The 23,801-nt window shown below is 43.7% G+C and overlaps 1 protein-coding gene across 1 annotated transcript in view; it reads left to right on the top strand.

The window, feature by feature from the left end:
• Positions 1–3,604: 3,604 nt before the first annotated feature.
• The window catches only part of ATRX (ATRX chromatin remodeler), a 224,913-nt gene continuing 204,716 nt past the window's right edge, over positions 3,605–23,801 (top strand). Inside the window, exons 1-2 of the mRNA XM_075835712.1 lie at positions 3,605–3,685; positions 3,932–4,018. Of these exons, the coding sequence (XP_075691827.1) occupies positions 3,999–4,018 (20 nt within the window). The 5' untranslated portion in view covers positions 3,605–3,685; positions 3,932–3,998. The remainder of the gene's footprint in view (positions 3,686–3,931; positions 4,019–23,801) is intronic.

Here is a 23,801-nt window from a genome sequence, read left to right on the forward strand (position 1 = left end):
TTTTGGCCTGGTTCATCTTTTGTCTTCTGGTGATGCAGCAGTGTCTTCTGGTGATGCAGCAGTGTCTCCTGGTGATGCAGCGGTGTCTCCTGTTGATTCAGCAGCGTCTCCTGGTGATGCAGCGGCGTCTCCTGGTGATGCAGCGGCCTCTTCTGGTGATGCAGCAGTGTCTACTGGTGATGCAGCAGTGTCTACTGGTGATGCAGCAATGTCTTCTGATGATTCATTCAGTAGTGTCTGCTAAGGGTATGTTCACACGCTTAACAAAAAACGTCTGAAAATACGGAGCCGATTTCAGAGAAAACAGCCTCTGATTTTCAGGCGTTTTTGAAGCTGAAAATGATATTTGGAGCTTCTTTTCAGGCGTTTTTTGAGGCGTTTTCATAGTGTTCAATGGAAAATCAGCTCCAAAAAACGCCTCAAGAAGTGACATGCTACTTCTTTTTACGGAGCGTCTTTTTACACTCCGTTTTTTTAAACAGAGGCGTAAAAAGATGCCCCGTATGAACTACATGCTGTTTTTCCCCATTGATTTCAATGGGCAGATGTTTGTAGGCGTTCAGCTTCCATTTTTTCAGGCGTTTTTTGAGGCATAAACGCCTCCAAATACGCCTGAAAAAACTGCATGTGAACATACCCTAATGATGCAAAAGTGTCTCCTGGCGATGCAGCAGTGTCTCCTGGCAATGCAGCAGTGTCTCCTGGCGATGCAGCAGTGTCTCCTGGCGATGCAGCAGTGTCTCCTGGCGATGCAGCAGTGTCTCCTGGTGATGCAGCAATGTCTTCTGGTGATTCAGCAGTGTCTGCTGATGATGCAGCAGTGTCTCCTGGTGATGCAGCAGTGTCTCCTGGTGATGCAGCAGTGTCTCCTGATAATGATGCAGTGTCTCCTGATAATGCCAGTGTCTCCTGGTGATTCAGTAGTGTCTCCTGATGATGCAGCAGTGTCTCCTGGTATTGCAGCAGTATCTCCTGATAATGCCACAGTGTCTTCTGGGGATGCAGCAGTGTCTTCTGGGGATGCAGCAGTGTCTCCTGATGATGAAGCAGTGCCTCCTGATGTTGCCAGTTTCTCTTGGTGAGGCAGAAGTCTCCTGATGATGCAGCAGTATCTCCTGGTGATTCAGTAGTGTCTTGTGGTGATGCAGCAGTGTCTCCTGGTGATGCAGCAGTGTCTCCTGATGATGCAGCAGTATCTCCTGGTGATTCAGTAGTGTCTTGTGGTGATGCAGCAGTGTCACCTGGGGAGGCAGCAGAGTCTCTTGATGATGCAGCAGTTTCTCCAGGTGATTCAGTAGTGTCTTCCGGTGATGCAGCAGTGTCTCTTGATGATGCAGCAGTTTCTTCTGATAATGCCACAGTGTCTGGTGATGCAGCAGTGTCTCCTGATAATGCAGCAGTGTCTCCTGGTGATGCAGCAGTGTCTCCTGGTGATGCAGCAGTGTCTCCTGGTGATGTAGCAGTGTCTCCTGGTGATTCAGTAGTGTCTCCTGGTGATGCAGAAGTATCCTAGTGATGCGACAGTGTCTTCTGGTGATGCGGCAGTGTCTCCTGATGATGCAGCAGTGTCTCCTGGTGATTCAGTAGTGTCTCCTGATAATGCAGCAGTGTCTCCTGGTGATGCAGCAGTGTCTCCTGGTGATGTAGCAGTGTCTCCTGGTGATTCAGTGGTGTCTCCTGGTGATGCAGAAGTATCCTAGTGATGCGGCAGTGTCTTCTGGTGATGCGGCAGTGTCTCCTGATGATGCAGCAGTGTCTCCTGGTGATTCAGTAGTGTCTCCTGGTGATGCAGAAGTATCCTAGTGATGCGGCAGTGTCTTCTGGTGATGCGGCAGTGTCTCCTGATGATGCAACGGTGTCTCCTGGTGATGCAACGGTGTCTCCTGGTGATGTAGCGGTGTCTCCTGGTGATGCAGTGGTGACTCCTGGTGATGCAGCGGTGTCTCCTGGTGATTCAGTAGTGTCTTCTTGTGATGCGGCAGTGTCTCCTGGTGATGCAGCGGTGTTTCCTGGTGATGCAGCGGTGTCTCCTGGTGATGCAGCTGTGTCTTCTGGTGATGCAGCAGTGTCTCCTGGTGATGCAGCGGTGTCTCCTGGTGATGTAGCAGTGTCTTCTGATGATGCAGCAGTGTCTCCTGGTGATGCAGCGGTGTCTTCTGGCGATGCAGCGGTGTCTCCTGGTGATGCAGCGGTGTCTTCTGGTGATGCAGCAGTGTCTCCTGGTGATGCAGCAGTGTCTCCTAGTGATGCAGCGGTGTCTTCTGGTGATGCAGCAGTGTCTCCTGGTGATGCAGCGGTGTCTCCTGGTGATTCAGTAGTGTCTTCTGGTGATGTAGCAGCGTCTCCTGGTGATGCACAAGTGTCTCCTGGCGATGCAGCAGTGTCTTCTGGTGATTCAGTAGTGTCTTCTGGTAATGCAGCAGTGTCTCCTGGCGATGCAGCAGTGTCTTCTGGTGATTCAGTAGTGTCTTCTGGTAATGCAGCAGTGTCTCCTGGTGATGCAACAGTATCTCTTGATGTTATAGTAGTCATACCTCCCAATCGTCTCGGATTCAGCAGAACAGTCCCGAATTCCGGGCGGTGTCCCGCTGTCAACTGTATCTTCTTCCTCAGGACACAGTTGAACCCAATTCTGAAGCCGGGAACCGTCAGCTCCCTGCTTCAGAATTAGTTCAGAGTGGAGGAGCACAGGGAGCTCCTCTGCTCGCCGAGGACTCCTCGGTCACAGCACTACTTTAAGCGGTGTTCGGGGAAGCCCTTGACGTTACTGTCCATATATGGACAGTGACGCCAGTGGCTACTCCTTGAGAGGAATCCCAGTTACCGACTCTGGCCAGGGATTCCGCTTCAGGAGCCCCTGATGTCAATGTCCATATATAGACAGTGACCTCAGGGGTTTCCTCTGGGAGCGGAATCCCTGGCCAGATCAACGGCAGTGGAGATTCCGCTTAAGGAGTAGCCAGTTACGTCACTGTCCATATATGGATAGTGTCATCAAGGGCTTCCCCGTGCACAGAGCTTAAAGTAGCGCTGTGCTCGGGGAGTCCTCGGCAATCGGAGGAGCTCCCTTTGCCCTCCGCTCTGAACAAATTCTGAAGCAGGGAGCTGACGGTTCCCTGCTTCAGAATTGGGTTCAACTCTATCTGTGTCCTGAGGACGCAGATACAGTTGACAGCGGGACATACCCCCAGCCGCCTGGGACAGCGCCCCGAATCCGGAACTGTCCCGCTGAATCTGGGACGGTTGGGAGGTATGTTTGGTGCGGTGTGATGTATGAACCAGCACCACCAGGGTGGACCATTTTGATTTTTTGCAATGTGCCCCATTACTGCATGTACACCATAGAGCTTAGAAGTACATTCCTCTCAGTACACGTGTCGGAGAGCGGCCATTAAACCGGCAATACTAATAAATAGCCAGGTCCGCGTCTGTCACAGAATACCAAAGAGGAAAGAAAACACGAGCGGTGTCCTTTGTACCATAAGGAACACAACCGAGTATTTTATCGAACAAATCAGAATTTGGGCGACTGGTGACGTCACACCCCCTGGCAACAGCCACCCTGTTCCGCGGTGCGAACCATTCAGAAAAGCCTTCTAGAACCGCTCTCATCCAATCAGCGCGGGTGGGAGAAGAAAGCGCCAATTCGATGCGTCTCTCTGCTCCCTCCCCCGACAAGATGGCGGTAACTGCTTTGTTTCTGGTTCTTCGCCGAGTAATAGATCTGTAATCCGGGGAGGAGGGGAGGAGCGGGCAGGCCGGGAAGGGAGCAATCCCCTGCACTATAGGGGGAAGGTGGCACTCGCTGGGTCATAGTGTTGAAGCCGCCGCTTGTCTTGTTACTTTAGCTCCGGCTTAGAGGCCTCGCCACCTTTGAGGAGATTTTCACTTGTCTGTATTTTCTCCTCGTCATCCCCTCCCCCTCTTGCAGGATCCCCGGGTAATGGACGGGCATCGGTGAGCGAAGGGCCGAAAAACGAGCCGGGCCTTGGAGAGAAATGACAGCAGAGCCCATGAGGTAGGCCGCGAAGCCGGGGATATAACTGCATGCGGGTTTTTATTGATATGACCGGCTTCTCATAGACGCCGGGCAGCATGTGATTAGCGCGTCATAGATGTACGGTACATTGTGTTATGGCCGCACACACCGGGCATTGTTCCTCGTAGTTATTTCCGTCCTAGTCCTACATAGTGCCCGCTGTACTCCTGTCCACGTCGCACGATTATTACTAATATTGACTGCTATATTTTCATTATGTGACTGTAATGGCGGCTGCTCCCCGTCTCTTAGCTTGTTTGCTTTTGTGGTGGTAAATCAGGTGGAATGCTGAATTATCGGGTGGTGTTGTTATCTTTTTGTTTTTTTGCTGTCCAGGCCCTGAGCTGGCATTGCTACTGATGGTCTGATAGGTGATATCCGATGTCATGTGACTTTAGTATTTATGTGAGAGAACACTAATAATACTGTAACTAATATGGCGTGTGTGCCTTATTTCTACTTTGGCCACCTCACTGGAGGAATATGGCGCAGTTACTGCGCTATGCCATAGTGCACCTTACCACCTGCTGCCCCACTTTTCATAGAAGAAAACTGTTGTTTAAGTGGTCACGCCCCTTATTTCCACCCGTAAATGTTGGAAAAAGTTGTGGGTGACTTGGTAGATATGGTGTTCACGAATACTGTAGTAATGCCAGAGAACAGTCTGCCCATAAAGGAGCAGGAACCAACAATTCTCTTAACCCCTTCCTGCCCTGTGCCAGAACAGTATAGCGCTGAGCCCTAACGACCAGCGCCTTACATTTACGGCACAGTGGGCATGCGGATTGAGCGGTTGTGTCCTTGTATTTGGGCAGGTGTGATTAACATGGAATTCAGGGGAAAAGAAAGTGCTTGCATTGGTGAGAAATTGGGAAAAGTGGTATGGATTGAACTAAGCTCTGTTCACACTGGTGTCATGGTTTCCGTTTAACAGAACGGATCTGATGGATCTGTTGTGATCAATTTATTTTTTTTATTTTTTTTAATCCATTGATTTATAATGGGCCTGCATTTCTGACCTTTAGGCTACATGCACACGTTGCGTAATTTGGTGCAGAAAATCTGCATCAAAACTGCGGGTAAAATCCGCACCTAAGGCTAGGTTCCCACAGTGCAGATTTGCTGCAGATTTTGCCTGCAATACAAAACTTAAATTGGATCCAGGAGAGCATACCTATAAGGCCTTTCTTTATATATTTCTGCTGTTAAAGAGGCTCTGTCACCAGATTATAAGTGCCCTATCTTCTACATAAGAAGGGTTCTATAATGTAGGTGACAGTAGTGCTTTTTATTTAGAAAAACTATCTATTTTTAGCTTTATGCTAATGAGTTTCTTAATGCCCAAGTGAGCGTGTTTTTACTTTAGACAAAGTGGGCGTTGTACAGAGGAGTGTATGACGCTGACCAATCAGCGTCATGCGCTTCTCTCCATTAATTTACACTGCACTAGCGATATAGCTGTATCGTTACGTGCAGCTACATACACACACTATAACGTTACTACAGTGTCCTGATAATGAATATACATTACCTACAGCCAGGACGTGATGTGTATTCAGAATCCTTACATGTCTGAATCTTTTATGTGAGATTTCCAGCAAAGCAAACGTAATCTCGCGAGATTACGATGTAAACGAGATTACGTTTGCCTTGCTGGAAATCGCACAGAAAAGATTCAGACGTGTAAGGATTCTGAATACACATCACGTCCTGGCTTGAGGTAATGTATATTCATTATCAGGACACTGTAGTAACGTTATAGTGTGTGTATGTAGCTGCACGTAACGATACAGCTATATCGCTAGTGCAGTGTAAATGAATGGAGAGAAGCGCATGACGCTGATTGGTCACTGATTGGTCAGCGTCATACACTCTGTACAACGCCCACTTGGTCTAAATTAAAAACACGCCCACTTGGGCATTAAGAAACTAATTAGCATAAAGCTAAAAATCGCTCAAAGCCGTAAAAATAGATCATTTTTCTAAATAAAAAGCACTGCTGTCACCTACATTACAGCGCCGATCTCCTTATGTAGGAGATAGGGCACTTATAATGTGGTGACAGAGGCTCTGTCACCACATTATAAGTGCCCTATCTTGTACATGATGTGATCGGCGCTGTAATGTAGATTACAGCAGTGTTTTTTTATTTAGAAAAACAATCATTTTTGACTGAGTTATGACCTTTATTAGCTTTATGCTAATGAGTTTCTTAATGGACAACTGGGCGTGTTTTACTTTTTGGCCAAGTGGGCGTTGTACAGAGGAGTGTATGATGCTGACCAATCAGTGACCAATCGGCGTCATACACTTCTCTCCATTCATTTACAGAGCACATAGTGATATATCTATATCGCTATGTGCAGCCACGTACACAAACACACTATAACGTAACTGCAGTGTCCTGACAATGAGTATACATTACCTCCAGCCAGGACGTGATGTGTATTCAGAATCCTGACACTTCGTTAACACAATCCCGACACTATAGCACAGCAAGCGTAATCTCATTAGCATAAAGCTAATATAGGTCATAACTCCATCAAAAATGATAGTTTTTCTAAATAAAAAACACTGCCGTAATCTATATTACAGCACCGATCACATTATGTACAAGATAGGGCACTTATAATGTGGTGACAGAGCCTCTTTAACGCTGGGTGTCTGGTTTTGGCTTAAAAAATACATGCCAAATCTGAACTGTCGGAATCCAGCCTAATAGTCTGGTTTTGATGCAGATATGTGTTTTTTATTCAGCTTTTTTGTTTGTTTTTGTTTTTTTTTATAAACTTGTCCGATACAATTCGCAAGCGGAAACGCCAGTTGAGTTGCCATGATGCAGATTTAAAAATACGCATCACAGGTCAATTTCCGTGTGGAAAAATTCTGCAACGTGTAGATAAGATTAATTGGGGTCTCATTTACTTTGCTAGTACTGTAAGCCGCAGGAAAATCTCCTTTGCAAATCCACGAATACGCATAGTGTGCATTTTACGGGTGTAAAAGAACTAATGCAAGTGTGAACAGACCCGAAGTGCTGTGATGGGACCTGACAGCTGATCTTCTGTTAGTTCCTTTCTACTTATAGGACGAAATAGTGGGATTTTTGTAGGCGCTGCTAGTAATAAAACTCCACATAGGGCAGGGGGTGTAAATAAAAGCCTTTTTTTTTAGTTAATCTTTTTTGGAAAAAAAAATAAAAACAGAGCTTGGAAAGCATAATTTGCTAAAACATGATGAAATGATAAATTGGATCTGACAGGTTTCGGGACTGGACTAGATCCTTCTTCAGGGAAAATATCATCTGGCCTTGCTGCAGGGTGCAGCTCTTTATCCCCTTCCCAAAATTTGTCGTATGGATACGTCATGGAAAGCTAGTGCTTCCCGCATTTTGTCGTATCCATATAACAAATGGTGGAGCGGAGTCGGTGCCACCATCCCCCGGTGTCAGCTGTATAGGTAGTGCAATGTATTAGAAAAAAAATCAGACAGTTGGCTCTCAAGTCCCCTAGTGGGACTAAAAGTTTCAAGTGATAAAATAAAACACAATCGTCCTTTATCCCTTATCAAGTCCTTTATTATTGAAAAGAAAACAAACCATACATATTTGGTATCGCCGCGACTGTATCGGCCTGATCTATAAAAATATATAATGTTATTTATCCCACGCGGTGAACGGCGTAAAAAAACAATGCCAGAATATGCTTTTTGGTCACTTTGCCTTACAAAAGTTGGAATAAAGTGATCAAAAAGTCGCATGTATCCAAAAGTGGTACCTATAAAAACTATACCTCATCTCGTGAAAAACAAGCCCTCATACTGCTCCGTCAACGAAAAAATTAAGTTATGGTTCAAGCAACATGGCAACAGAAAAAATACATTATTTTTACAAAAGTAATTTTATTGTGCAAAAATTTGTAAAACATGGTGCTATAAATTGGGTATCGCCGGAATCATACTGACCCGCAGAAAAATCTTATATAATTTAGAACGCATGGTGAACGTTGTATAAAAAAAAACACTATGCCGGAATGTCTGTTTTTTTGTGGAAGAGAGAAAAAAAATATGGTGAACCATCAACGGCACTTCTGGTATAGAGGTGGAAGGGAACTGGAGATATTTAAGATGGCATATGATTTATTGCAAGAGGCTACGCGTTTCAAAGCTGAACCAGTATCATCAGGCCAAGTAGTTACAGCAGGAAGTGGTAAAATACGAGCAAAAAAGTGCGGGGAAAAAAACACATTTAAGAGGGGGCAGGGCTTATGTTTTCTGCCACCCACCTGCTGATGTCTGATGTATTGCGCGTTCCGTACTACATAAACAAGTCCATAAAACTACACGCAGTATTTACATATATGAAATAAATAAACTTGCAGTAGAAAGAACTGTTATGTTGAACGGGTGCGCTGTACGAGTGTATCCAGTGATATTGGTGTATAGTGCAGTGGATATACTACTTTCATATTAAAGGGAATGTGTCGCTAGAAATATTATTTTTTTAGTTAAACAGTTAGTATATAAATGATTACACATTGTTTTAATTTTTTCACAAGTCTGGAAATATTATAAATTAGATTCTAATTTATAACATTTCCATGTGCTGGTCACTAGAGGGAGCAATTCCCAAAATTGCAGCATTGGCATGTGGTAAAGCAACCTCATTGCTTTATGCTGCAAAATTGGAGAAGACACACTCGCTCTAGTGTCCTCACACAATCCCCCCCTCCTTTATCCTGGCTAATGCCAGGAGAAAGGAGGGGGTTGAATGTTCAAACCTCCTACACTGTGCCGCCATTTTTTTGAGCGAATGCACAGTGTAGGAGGATTAGATACAGTGGTAATCACACAGTATAACACGAACATACACAAACACAACTTACCTGCTCCTGCCGCCACACCTAGTCCTTGCGTTTGACCATATGGCCGGAAGCCGCGACCGTAAGTCGTCATCTTACTGTGCGGCTTCCGGTCCACATGAAAATGGCGCCGGATGTCGCTCTGCCGAAAACCTACTTTTTGGTCTGTGTGGGAGCGGCACATGCCCCGTTCCCACACAGATGGCGTACGCTATAGTGATGGGACGGCTCCCGTTTCCATTCCCTATGGGGGATGTAGGTTTTGTATTCCATCTCTGTATGTTGTTAATCGACACATACAGAGATGAAAAAAAAGGCAGCCCCCATAGAGAAGTAAAAGAGAGAAAAACGTACAACAAAAACACAAATAAATAAAATTTGTTTTAATGACCTACTAAAAGCCATAATATATAAAAAATAAATAAATTCGTGACACCTTTCCTTTAATATAGCTGCCAGAGGAGTAGGTATGGAGGCCTGGAGAGGTCAAAGTTTGTGACAACGTGCTGTAATGATAGGGCAGGTTAGTATTAGTTGGAGCATGGATTGCAGCTTTTATCCCTGTGGTGGTTCAGTGGAACTGCATGGGAGATTGGGCCACCAGGAAGTTGGTGAACTGTAGGTGTGAAAATAAAGAGCCTGAGGAAACAGTGGTATATGCGGGCAGTTGTGTATGAAAGAGGTTGGTATACTGGGGGCGTGGTTCCCTTCTATGATGGTAGAGTTGTGTCACATACGGTCCGATTGTCGGGGCTTAGAGGATATAGTTTGAAAATATGAGGTCAGGACTAATCATTGGGAAATAAGAGTCCATGGATTGGGTATTATATGGGCTGGTAATCTGAGAAAATCTTATATGCATAATCTGGCAATATTCGAGTATATTGATGTATGGTGGAGAACTGGTTGTATAGAGGAGAAATATTAGAAATAAGGGGGGGGGGTGTGAGTTGATAAAATATTGTTTATGGGCAGATGGATCGGGTGTCCTGGTGGTGTGGAGTGCACTGACCTATAGTGGATGGTGGGGATTGGCAGAGAACTGATTAAACTTATGAAACGGGATATGAGAATGGTGTGGGGAACAGACCCTGGAGGTGGGGAGATCCTGGGCTGTAAGAAATTGTGGTAGTGTGGTGGAGGGGAAAGCTAAACAAATGCAGGGGTGGGTCCTTGGTATTAGAGTATCATGTCAGTGATTCTTCTTGACGTTCAGAGGTTGATGTATTTAGTATGTTCTTTTCAATGTATTTAACTATGTTCTTTTCTGTCGAGTTTCCACTGCTTGTTAAAGCTCAGAAAAGTGTTGCATGTTCAGCTATTCTATCCCAAAAAATCTGACTGACCCATTATAAGTCTGGAAAAAAATGGATGAAAGGGATTATAACTGGTCATAAAGAATTCATAATAAGTCATCAATCCCGAAGAAATGGAAGCCATGGCTATTTTTTAACTGCGAATTACTGCACAGGCCCGAAGGGGCAGACTTACTAAAAGTCTTACATTTAGACCGCTTAGAACTAGATGCAACAAATTTATCACAGATACTCATGCTGGATAATAGATTTGGCACGTTTTTATACACTTTTGTCTTAACTTTATGCCACCACTTGTGGTTGGCTTGCTTTAGACTAACTTTATTGCTCTAACATTTTGGTGCGTTGTGGCACATTTGAAGCCGTGCCCCCTTGAGCAAAGTGTGTATTAGGGCAGATTTACCGATACTGTCTAAGAAATAGACAGTGTAAACTTTAGACTAGACAGATTAGCCATATTTATCACAGTGGTGCACGCTGTATGATAAATTTGGTGCATCTAAATAGACATGTTAGATTTTTTTTCTCTTCCTTATAACACCCACTGGTTAGTTTACGCCAGCGATTTGTGCCAAATTTTGGTGCATTTTAAGCCATGTCCCCTTTCCACTGGAACAATCCCATTTCCCAACTAAGTCACGTCCCTTGTTTTTCTGTACATGATTATGCGGGCAGCCATCTTGCCTGAGCTGCTGTCAACAGCATTTAGAGATATGCTTTACAGCAGCCACACAAACCATAGGAGCCTGTGAACAGAGGGGGACCCATTGACGTCTATGAGAGCGTTTTCTAGGCATGCTCTGTGACATGTGCAGAGGTCATTGTGCAGGAAAGGGGAGCTGTGTCCATCTCCTATTGTCAATGGTGGATCGTGTGTTCTTTATATAGAGGTGTTACCTGTCATTGTAATCCTGCATGTAATGATAATGAGATGACTGCTGAGAAGTGATCTCTACAGAATAGGGAGTGATTATTGTGAGGCTCAGTAGCCAGAGTGAGAACTAATGTTTTAGGAGGATTTTTTTTAAAGGAATAGTGTGGCCAAAAAAAAATCTTTTATATCAGTTTGAGGTTAGTGTTTTATAAAAAACTTTTGTATTTATTTGTGTGTTACTTTTTTTTATTTTTTTACTTTTTCTTCCTTATTTTTTTTTCCATTTCTGTTTGTGTCGATTAACGACACATACAGACATGGAATACGGCAGCTACAGTCCCATAGTGAATGCGAACGGGGCCCGTTCCATCCACTATGGTGTACGCCGTCTGTGTGGGAACGGCGCATGCGCCACTCCCACACAGTCCAAGTTGAACTGAGCGCCGTCCGGCACCATTTTCCTGTAGACCGGAAGTCGCGGCCGGACAGTAAGATTACTACTTCCGGTCGCGGCTTCCGGACTTGTGCACTTGGAGCAGCAGCAGCAGACGGAGCGGCGGCGGCAGGAGCAGGTAAGTGATTTCTATGTATGTTCGTGTTTCAGTGTGTGTTTACTACTGTATGTAAACCTTCTACACTGTGTGTTAGCTCAAAAAATGGCGACACACAGTGTAGGAGGTTTGACCGTTCAATCCCCTCGTTTCTCCCGGCACTAGCCAGGATAAAGGAGGGGGGGATTCTGAGAGCTCCCTAGAGCGAGGGATTTTTTCCCAATTTTGCAGCATAAAGCAATGTGGTTGCTTTACCACATGCAATGCTGCAATTTTGGGAATTGCACCATCTAGTGACCAGTGCTGGGAAATATTATAAATTAGAATCTAATTTATAATATTTCCTGACTCGTGAAAAAAAATAAAAAAATTAGAACAATGTTTAATCACCTACACACTAATTGTTTAACTAAAAAAAAATGAATTTTTTGCTAGCAACACATTCCCTTTAAATTTAGATAATGACAACAAAAAAAACGACCTGAAATTCAAAAAAAAATGTAACTTAAAAGCTTGATTTAAACGATTGGTTGTTTTCTGATGGTACATTGCCTTTAAGAAAATAGTGCAGAAGTGGTGGCGCTGCCAGTTGTATAAGGCTCTGGACAGAAGCTTGTATGCAAAGGTCGAATGCGGTAGAAAGGTTTTTACTGTAGATTTTGCAATGGGTTTAACCCTCTCCTTGCAAATATTTGAAAATCCTCCAGCATAAAAATAAATAAATCTGTGGCTTTCTTCTGCAGCATGTGAATTGGGTTTTGTAAAACAATCTGTCAATAGCATATAGAAGTGGGAGCAAATTTCCTGCAACGGATTTCATTGTGGAAAATCTGCAGCCTAGTACTGTAGCAGCAGAGTGGATGAGATTTCAACAAATCTCATCCACACACAGCGGAGAAAATCTAGAAAAAAAACTTTCAGAAATTGACCTGTGGTGCATTTTTTTTTTTTTAAACTGCAGTTTTGTCAATTTATGTTGTGGAATATCTGCCCTTCTGTTTTGGGTTTTCCCCATTGAATTCGATAGGCAGATAAAACTTGCAACAAATAGGCAAAAGTTGAAATTTTTGCAGTATAAAAGCTGCGATTATGCTGCAAAAGTCGCAAACAAAAAATAATAATTTCTGCTTGAGAAATAACCTTCATGCTTACCCCTGGGCTTTGTCATATCGACACGATCCTCCTCCTCCTGGGATGACTATTTATCCCATGTGACTGCTGCAGCCAATCACATGAACTACAGCCTCATCCCAGGAGGCTGGGCTGTGTTCATAGCAGAGTGATTAGTCCCCATCTCAACGCCTGGGTGGAAAGTATAATTTGTTTTTTATTTCTGCAGCGGAAATTCCGCCCAAAAAACTGAACCACAATTTGGTGCGTCTTTTGGGACGGAATTCCCTGCAGCATCCATGAAGGATACGCGGTGTACTTTTACACGTCGTATCCGACCTGTGTGTGTCTCAACCATATGTGTATTGCTTGGCAAGGGATAAATCGGTTGTTGTATTTTTCCTGTCGCGTTTGAATTTTTTTTTTAACCACTTCCGCAATTAACTCTGCAGGGCCGTTCCTGAGTTCCGGCCTTTAGCTCCGAGATACAGCTGTCTCTAGACTCGGCGTGGTCTCCGGTCATGTGATCGTTGCTCCTAACAGCAGAGCTTAAGCGCCGTATGAGGAGCTCTGTGAGACAGCTGATATCACAGAGCTTTCACCCGGAGACCACTCAGTGTGGTCTCCGGTCATGTGATTGTTGTGACAGCATGTCACAGCGATCACATTGCTCCTCCCAGCAGCGCTTACCCGCCGACGGTAAGCCACTAAGCTATGTGAACGCTATGACCGCCTGTCACAGCGATCACACATCCGTGCCGACGGTTAGGAGCTCCATGATGCAGCTGTATCACAGAGCTTCAGAGTGGTTTCTGGACAGCCTGCCACAGCGATCACCAGTTGCATCTTCTCCTGTAATGTAAAAAAAAAAAAAAAGACCTTGTTTTTTTTTTCCTCTATAAATAAATTTGTCTATATACTACACGGTGACTTTGGCCACACACGACACAGGTCGACCGGCCAAAGATCGCTATGTCCCGTAGCCTACATTGCATGTAAGTCAATGAGGTTGTGTCGCAACGCGCAAATTGCCACGAGATGACAGTTGCAAGAAATCCAAACTCGTGACGCAGTTACTTGCAGGTTGCAACGTGACCACGTTGACTTTCATTACTTGCGGTGTAGGCTATGGGACGTGGCGATCTTTGGTTGGACAACCTGTATAATGGAGAATTTTGAGGCAGATTTTGACCTGCCTGCACTTTTTGCCGTGTTTTTCGACTGAGGCCATTGAGGAAAGCGGTTGTAAAACACTTTTTCTGCCTCCCAGCCGCCCCGGAAAAAAACGTTTCGGCTGTATATTGGTGCTGATTCCGACGCGGTTTCCACGTCAAAATCCGCACCAAAAAACTGTAAATTGTGCCTTAGGGTGACGTTAGATGTGGCGCATTCACTGCAAATTTGACCTGCGGATCTTCACAGGCAAAGTCTGCAGCGGATTACAGTACAAGACAAGTTGATGAGATTTTACAAAACTTATCTGCATGCTGCAGACATTTTACACGGCAGATCTTTAAATCTTTGTCATTAAATTAATACCTTGGGGGTCTGCTTTCCATAAAATAATCATTTTTGGGGTGTCAAAGGGGTTTTACAGTCCACAAAAACTGATGGATATCCTCCGGATAAGGCCCTAGTCACACGGCCGCAGTAGGAACAATAGACCCCAAATGGGGCTATTCACACGACTTTTTTTTTTTTTTTGACGGCTCGATAAACCGGGCCATCAAAAAATGGGACATGCTCTATTTTCGGCCGTTCTCCCGGCCCCCTCTGAAGTCTATGGGGCCGTGTAATACAGGGCCATCATTTGAATGCGTTCTGAGTGACGGCCTTGTTTTCCGTCGCTCGCTCGCTCTCCTCCTCACAGTGCGAAGTGCATAGGAGGAGGAGAGTATTTTTTTTGCTCCCTGTAGGAGCGGAATCCCCAATCCCCGGCCACAACTTCGGCAACACTGTGGCCGGGGATTGGGGATTTCGCTCCAGAAGTCCCTGACTTCACTGTCCATATATGGACTCAGCGACGTCAGGGACTTCTGAAACGGAATCCTCACCGCTGTGGCCAGGGATACCAATCCAGGAGAAGTCCCTCACTTCACGGTCCATATATGGACCGTGAAGTGAGGGACTTTTCCTGGAGCTGTCCCCTACAGGAAGGTAGGGGGGGTGCCATTTATGGGGGATGACTATGTACAAGGGGTCTGTGGGGCACTACCTACAGAGGGGTGGGGGGGGGGGGGTGCGGCTGTGTGGCACTACCTACAAGGGGGGGGGGGCTGTTTGGCTGGAACACAGGACACAAAAAGAGAAAAAATGCAGTTTTTATTGGCCGACACTCGGACCCTGTTGCGTGAATAGAGCCTTAGCCATCAAAATCTGATTGGTGGTGGCCCGTCTCCCCACAGCCCTACCGATAAGATGTTTTGTAGGGGCCTCGATGCTCGTACCATCGTCACAGTATTACAGTATACACTTGAATGGGAGAAGGCTGTAATACTGTGAACCGCCACTACAAGTGTGTCGTCGATTCACAGTGTGAGCAATAAAGGAAATAAAGGGGAAGCAGCTCTCGTATAAGCACTGTGGCTTCTTCAAAACAGCCGATCGGAGGTGCCAGGTATTTATGGCCCCTCAGTTTTTGTGGACTGGAAACGCCACTATATCTGTAATGGTCGTATGGTGTCAGCAAACCAGCTTTAGAAATTCATTCCCTAAAAGCTAGTTTGCGCACCATTCATTATAAGCGCCACCATGCGCCCAGCGTGTAAGAAATGCTCATGTATTTGGTATCGTTGAAGTCGGTAGAAGTTGCCAAATATGTATTCATTCAAGTGTGTTTACCCAGTGGCATGCACCAGATGTAAAAAAAAATCACCTAAAATCACACATTCACATTTTTTTCCATTTTTCCTTCCATATTTAAAAAAAAAAAGTAAAATATCTCTTTTTTTACACAATATGGAAGCCCAATATGTTCTGAGAAAAACAAGACTAAAATACATGTAGGTTGGAAAAATAATAGAACAATAATTTGCTTTTAAATTGGCACATGGCTAAAACTTAAAAATGGACCTTTTCAGGAAGGGGGTTAAAGCTCCTGGTCATGAAGAGGTTAATCAAGTGCTCGTTAATATGATGGTTTTCGGCAGCACCTGTGTAAACAGGGAGATGTGCAGCCGACATGATAGATATGTATGGGGACGAGCGATCTTGGTAACAAGCGCCCGTCCCAGTTATCGTAGCTTCTGGTCAAAGGAGCAAACGAGCGCTGATCAACAAACTGTCTCGTTCATCGGCGCTCATTTACATGGCCCATGTCTGGCTGTGTAAGAGGACCATTACTCCAGGGATCTTTACACATAGGCTACATTCACACAAACGTGGCTAACCTCGGACGTGAAAAAACGACAGTTTTTCAAGACCAAGGTGCACCAGTGCGGGAGGCGTTATCACGCATCCCCCATAGACTAGAGTCTATGGAGGGATGCGTGAATCGCAAAAAGTCCTATTTTTTTTTTTCACGGACCCTTCACACACTCTGTTGAAACAACGGTCGTGTGAACGGCCCCATTGAAATACGTGAGTCCGCGTGACGGCCGTTGTTTTAACGGCCATCACACTGACGTGATACACGCTCGTCTGAATGAGCCCTTAGACTGATGTATGAATCGTCCATTTTGATAAATCTGCCCCTTTGTATAGTGGACAAAACTTTGTAGTCAGAAATATGTATTTGCAAAATGAGCGGTAATGCTTGTGTTAATTATTTTTCACTGAATAAGCACAAATAGGGATATCGTTTTGGGAATACACAACCTTAAATATTTAATTTATGTAAAACTAGCAATTACAATACGAATATATTAATATATATGTGGTTGTCTAGTTCTTACGCACATTGTATTGACACAATCGTCTAGATAGACCAGGTGTATATTTTTTATATCTTTTATAATCCGAATATAAAAAAACAAAACAATTCTGATATCTATTGATCGCTGGGACCAGTCACCCCACTAGTCTAAATACTCTGCACTATAATTTCCCTTTCTCTATAATAAGGTATTGCTTCCTCTCTCAGTAACTCAGTGGCCACTGAGTCTGATACATATAACTAGTGAAGCTATATTTATTAGTGGGAGATTCTTGGCTATTATGCTACTAATCACCCTCCGTCTACCTAAAATCTACTAGCCCTACGCGTTTCTTCACTATTGTATTGCTCTGCAGTAAATTGTCAGGGGCTTTGCAGAGTCAATGTTTTAAATCTTCTGACATTCCCGAGGACTGTGTGTTCTATGCACCAAACATAGGATCGTGTGTGTGTTTGTGTGTCTCGTGGGTATAAACGCGAGATGCCGTTGGTGGCAAAAAAAGCTCTGTCTTATAAAGCCAGAGTGCCCTCCCACTGATGCGGTCATGGTTTGTATTAGCCAATCACAGGGCATTGCGTTATTGTGTACCGCCTCATTGGTTGGGGCTTGTCTCGTGCTGACCAATCACTGGTCTGCACTCTGGAGCAGCCCTATTGGTTTTGGGCATACTCTGTTTGTTAGTCTGTGGCTGTATTTGAATGCTGGTCATCCTAACTTTCCACGCTAAGGAGGATGATCAGCATTGGGACACATTGGTCTAACTATGGGCAATGTCATGTTTGGCATAATCTGCCAGATTTATTCAAGTATTACAACCGTAGACAAGGGTAAAGCGGTATTTATCCAAAGAGCATGTGTACAGGCTATTAATATCTTACATGTGGCATTCTCTTATGCAAAGGATGTCCGATATACAATGTAGCAACTAAATGATGTTGCTGAACCAGCGTTCTCCACCATATGTCTTGGGTGGGTGCTGTATAACAAATCTTATAAAGCTTGCATATGACATCTAGTCATCGATTCCATTTAGATGTAGTGATTTGAAACAGTAGAACTAGACACGTATCTTCGCCCCTACATATGTTTCCAATGTGGTCCAAGCTTCTCTGGAATTCCCAAATTGTTTTTGCCACATAATTCTGTGGGCAGGTGCATGTAGCCATATAAATGACCCTATTAGATTTGCAATTCTCAAATTCCCTTTTCCCGTAGATTTGTCCCGTAGTGGTGCTGATAAATGTATTTCTTCTGGCTATGTAGTTACATGCCTTACAAGACCCGCACTTACCTACTGGTTTGGTGGAGACCCATGTTGGTGGGAAGAAGATCCATTAAAATGACTGAACTAGATGGCCTTAGAGGTTTTTTCTCTCTCTAAAAGTGATTAATGTGTATGGGGCTACTGCCTTATTCAGATCTTTATCAGCAGTAATGTTCCCCCAGAATTTAGAAAAGCTGTTTCTGATCATCTTGTGTCTAATATCAAAAGTTCCCACCATTCTGATTGGTGATAGTATCTCAGCCTGTCTGTGTTTTTTTTTTTTTCGTCATCAGCAAACTGGTTCTATTCTCAGACAGTGCATGATGGTATGCATCCCTCAGGATCCGGTCTGGATATCCCCTTGTCCCAAAACGTTGGCGCAGTTGTTAGGCTTTATACATGAAATCCCCCAGATTACAACAGTTTCTCCTAAGTCTTAGGTACTGTCCCTTAGGAATCCTCCACTACAGGGGCACTGGATGATGGCTATTCCACGTGAGTAATGTTGGTTGCTGAGAACTTGCGGAATAAAGATGTCAGATTACCACTCTTGGTCTTTGGGCTCATTCAGACGAGCGTAAATCTCGTTCTTGTGCGTGAAATTCACGCACAGCACATGGACCCATTGACTTAAATTTGGCCATTCACACATGCAGGAGTTTTCATGCGTGTGTCCGTTGCGTGAAACTCACTGCATGTCCTATGTTGGTGTGTTTTTCACGCACCTACGCGCCCATTAAAGTCAATGGGTGCATGAAAATCACGCACAGCTCACGGATGCACATCCGTGTGCTGTGTGCGATTTAGGCATCAATTCCATTGGAGAAAAAAAATGCATTGAGAGTGCGTGAAAACCACATGCAAATCACACTGATGTATAACACAATGCACACGGTCCAGATCCATGCGCGAATCTGATACGCTCGTTTGAATGTAGCCTAAGTGAATCTAACATCTAGGAGGTTAATTGATATCTCTTGTATCTCTGATGTAAAGCATAAACCTAATTGGTTTATATTCAATATGTTTACAAATTCATTAAATCGGTCCAGTCACCCCACAGTATCAGAATGTCATCTATATACCTCGGCCAAAGGATGATTATATGGTTCCAAACTGTCTAAGATCTGATCTGATCCTCCCACCAGTCCAGATAGAGATTGGCATAACTTGGTGCACAGGTGTTACTCAATGATTTTTTTTTTTCTGTTCCTGATCTACACAAATACCACTCAAAATATGGGAGTACTAGATTTAATGTACTCTGTGCTGGTTTATGGTGGGGGAATTGTTTGTTTCTCTGTAGTTGGTCATGCGTAAGTGGTCCACAGATGTATTCCAAGTCCATTATCAAAGCAACTACTTCCCCACCTCCCAGCAGCCACCACTGAGTAATCGAAAAGTTAGAGTATGTCTAGGATTATTTGTACTCTTTGAAATTTATTTACTTTTGTGTGTCTTCCATTCAGAATTTACTCCTGTTTTTTTTTTTTTTTATAAAAGAAAAGCTTCAAAAATAGCACCAAACTGCCTTGTGTTTACCTGTCCTTATACTGTTAACTGGTTAAGGACCACACACTTCATATATATGGTATGGGTTTAAGCGTGCTTCCTGATCGATTAGGCAGCTGAATATCAGATGCCCCGCAGTCAGTCTGCCAGTGACCCTGGAGAGTAGGCATAAGTGGTTTTCACAATTTTTTTGTCTTGTCTATATTTACGTACACAGCACTCAATGAACGATGTGTATAGAATAGCAGCAGCTATTTATCCTAGTAATAATGTGACTGGTCACATGATCACCAGTAGAAGGCGGCTGCTGCTGGGTCTTACTAGACCCAGAAGACCCCTTACAGTGATAATAGTCACTATTGGGGTCGATTCCCCCTGTAACTGTTGCAGTCCCAGTTACAGTGGAAAGTATAGTTTAAAAATAATAAAATAATAGTCCCCCAAAAGTCTTGTCTGGCCCTTTGAGGGACAGATCATAATATAAAAAAAAAATTGACATATTATACACCCGCAAAAAATCCCCCCCCCCCCCTCCACCACCAATCCATTTCATAACGGCAGACGTGACCCAATTACCCTAAAATAGACATGTAATATATAAAAATTTACGGTAGACAATGACTATCACAAATAGTCTATTTTAGGTTAACACTTTATTACCAGAAAAAATTTGATAAAAAGGGAAGCATTTTTTTTTTGTTCAAGCTATAAGCTTAAAAATACTAAAGCAAAAATTGCGTATATAAAACATACAAAAAGAAACCTGCATTGTTCACATAAACATAACAAAAATCCAGCCGCCCAACACATAAAAAAAGGTTATAGCCGTTGAACTAACGCGTGCTAAAAATGTCTGAACGGTGCCTGGTCCTTAAAACTGTGCGATTCCATTAGCCAGTTAACTCCTTCCCGCACTTGGATGGTGCGGGGGCAAGAGCTGAGACTGCCGTCAGCTGCAGGATATAGCTGGCACCCGGCTGCAATGGGCATGATCGGCGCTAACTCAGATTACAATCGTTTAAGCTCTCCAATATCTCGATCTGCGTAGTTTAACAGAGGTAGGGGGCATCGGTGCCCTCAAAGTGTGCCGATGGGTTGCCATGGCAGCCCGGGGCCTTATAGGTGTATTGCAGAATATAGAAGATGTGCTCAAACCATGCAGAACGCCACTGTCGGCCGAGTCAGTGAGACACCGGCTCCTGTGTGCCTCTGTCACCTCTTCTAACCCTAATACAAAATCTAAGTTGATCAACACAGAAGCTGCTGTCAGCAGTGACATCAGACCAGCTCGCTGACAGAATCTGCAGAACATCGTTGTCAGTCGAATCAATGTACAGTGGATATAAACAAGCTGTAGAACTTAAAAGGAGCAAAATGATCAATAAAGGTATATTAAAGTGCTTTGTTTTTTCTTTCACAAATACGTTACATTTAAAAAAGGGTGTCATGGGTTTCCATATTCTATAACCCCTTAATTATCACCAATATGTCATTTTACTGCATTCATTAAGGGGTACTTATGTGACAGCGCCGTGAAAAGTTGTACCGTGCTGAATAGATTGGCTGCTGGTTTGTCTATTGAGCTGGTCTCCTGTAACTGTTTAACCCCTTAGATGCCTTGGTTAATTACGACCACGGCATCAAAGTGGTTTCAGTGGGAAGGGACTGCTTCTGTCACTTCAGCACCCCTGTGATCGCAGGTGGTGATTGTTTCCATGGCAGTGGGGGCTGCCAACAGTGTATGCCTATTAGGCCCCGCCAGAGTTTTACACTGACTGTCCTAAGACACTGCGGTACAGAAATATTAGTGTATTAAAAAAATAAATCAATCGCGTAGGGAAGTTCCATAGTGGAACTAAAAAAATAAAGTTTATAATAAAAAAAATATCTATCTCCTTAACCCCTTAATGACCAGCCTATTTTAGACCTTAATGACCAAGCTATTTTTTAGGCTTTTCCATCGTCGCATTCCAAGAGCTATAACTTTTTTTTATTTTTGCATCGACATAGCTGTATAAGGTCTTGTTTTTTGTGGGACAAGTTGTATTTTTTAATAGCACCATTTTGAGGTACATATTATTTATTGATTAACTTTTTTGGGGGGGAATAGAAAAAAATCTAAAATTTTGCCACTTTTTTTGCGTCCTAAATCTAAGCTGTTTCCGTGTGGTATAAATAACGCAATAACTTTATTCAGCGGGTTGTTACGATTGCAACGATACCAAATTTGTAAAGATTTTGTATGTTTTACTACTTTTACACAGTAAAAACGAATTTTTTTTTCTAAATTATTTGTTTTTGTGTCTCCATATTTGAAGAGCCGTAACGTTTTTTTTTTTTTTTTAAACATATTTTTATTGAATTTTTTCACCACAAAAAAAACACAAATCATACAGTAATGCATTGCCATAATAATAAACATTACAAAAAATGTATAAATGAACATGTGATAGTGAATGCTTCCCAGCAAACTAGGTTTGATCTTGGAAGTTATTCCCCATGGGCTATCAGCCCTCCTTCATCTCCTCTATCTCCTCTATCCTTCCCTTCCTTTAACCCCACATGTCGGGTATTCCTGTAAACATTGTTACATAACTTTGCATATCTGCCTAACTTACATAACTAAACAATACACATAACAAATAAGAAATTGGAGCATACATAACAATTGGAGCTTCGTGAAGCAGTTCACCAACTCAGGCAGCTAGTCCGCAAGAATAAAGAAATCCCAGTGGATATATATGCTTTACTCCCGTGATATTTTCAGTGCCCCTAAAGTGCCCTTAAGATCTTCAATCAAGTACCATGACGTTCCCGTAAACGGATCTATGATGTCCCTTCGTTCTTCACTGGTGAAATATTTTGTGAGGAAAAGCTTCCATTTCTCAAAGAATTTTTTGCTCTGCGTGTCTTTATTCTGTAATATACCAATGCGGTCTAGATAAAACAGTTTCCTCAACCCCTGGACCACCATGTTCTGAGTCGGTACTTCAGCTACCAGCCAGTTTTGGAGTATGCACCTCTTTGCCACTATCAGTGTGGCATGGGCCATGGGAGCTAAATGTGTCGTTTCTGTCTCTTCTAATTCTCCATCATGTTGTATATGGAATAAGACCTCCATTGGCCCTAAATTCCCATGGAACCTGCCCACCTGCTGCAATAAGGATGTTATCTCCCCCCAGAATGGCTGAATATGTGCACACGCCCAAAGGCCATGATACATGTCTGTCTTTGAGATATTACATCTAGGGCATGACGTTTTCCTATCTGGTTGTGAGGCGGAGGGGGCCAGGGTAAATGCATATATTGCTTGGTGAATGATCTTCAGATGAGTTTCCCTCCAGTTTTCGTTGTGCACGTGTGCCCTGAAATCCACCAGCCCTTTTTCAATATGCTTTTCAATGCCTGGTAAATTAAACAGTTTTTCCCATCTCCCAAAGGCCTGCCCCGGGGACATCTTCACTAGTGTTGGTCTGAGTGTACTATATAATTGGGAAATGGAGTGTCTGTGATTGTCCGTGAACCATGAATCAAACAGGTTGGGGGGGACCTCATCCGCTACATCCGCTAGTTTAGTTTTACAGTGATTAACTATTTGTAAGTGCTGATGCCGAACAAAAACATATTTATTCTGGAGCTCCTGCAAGGTTAACCACCTCTTATCCTGCGCGTGGAACATATCCCCCAGAGTCGCTACCCCTTTCTCCCTCCATTCTGACATTAGCTTGTTAGATCTTCCTGCTGCAAACTCTGGGTGCTGCCATAAGGGCATATGTTTTGAAATGCGATAAGAGAGGTTATAGTGTTTGCGCAATACCTTCCAGGCAATGATGGTATCTCGTAACAGAGATGATTTCTTGACGATCTTTGGGAGACAAGTGAACGTTGTGTGTACCAGAGCCATGAGATCCCAAGGTTTTGCTAGCTGTCTCTCCAGTCTAGTATTGGAGTGGAACTCTGTGTTGTGTTTCCAATCTAGCAGATGTCTACTCAAGCAGGCCAGGTTATAACCCCGAATGTTAGGGAAATTGACCCCTCCTTCCGCCTTCCTCATCATGAGTTTCGTGAGCGCTATTCTTGGTTTCTTCCCCCCCCCATATGAATTTGGTAAATGATGAGTTGAGTGTATTGATATCTGAGTGCTTGACCAGAAGTGGGATAGTCTGGAGCGGGTAGAGTAATTTCGCAAATCCTGACATTTTGACCAAACAGCTCCTTCCCATCAGTGATAGAGGTAGACTGTGCCATCTCAGAAGATCTGCTTGGATATCTTGTATAAGGGGGGGATAATTTAGATCATACAGCGAGTTGGGTGCCCGACCCACTTTAATACCCAGATAAGTAATGTTTGACTTAGCCATCTCAACATCCAGGGAGGCTAGGGACCGCCTATATGTTGGG

This window comes from Rhinoderma darwinii, chromosome 8, assembly GCF_050947455.1.
Source record: "Rhinoderma darwinii isolate aRhiDar2 chromosome 8, aRhiDar2.hap1, whole genome shotgun sequence".
Classification (NCBI taxonomy): Eukaryota; Metazoa; Chordata; class Amphibia; order Anura; family Rhinodermatidae; genus Rhinoderma; species Rhinoderma darwinii.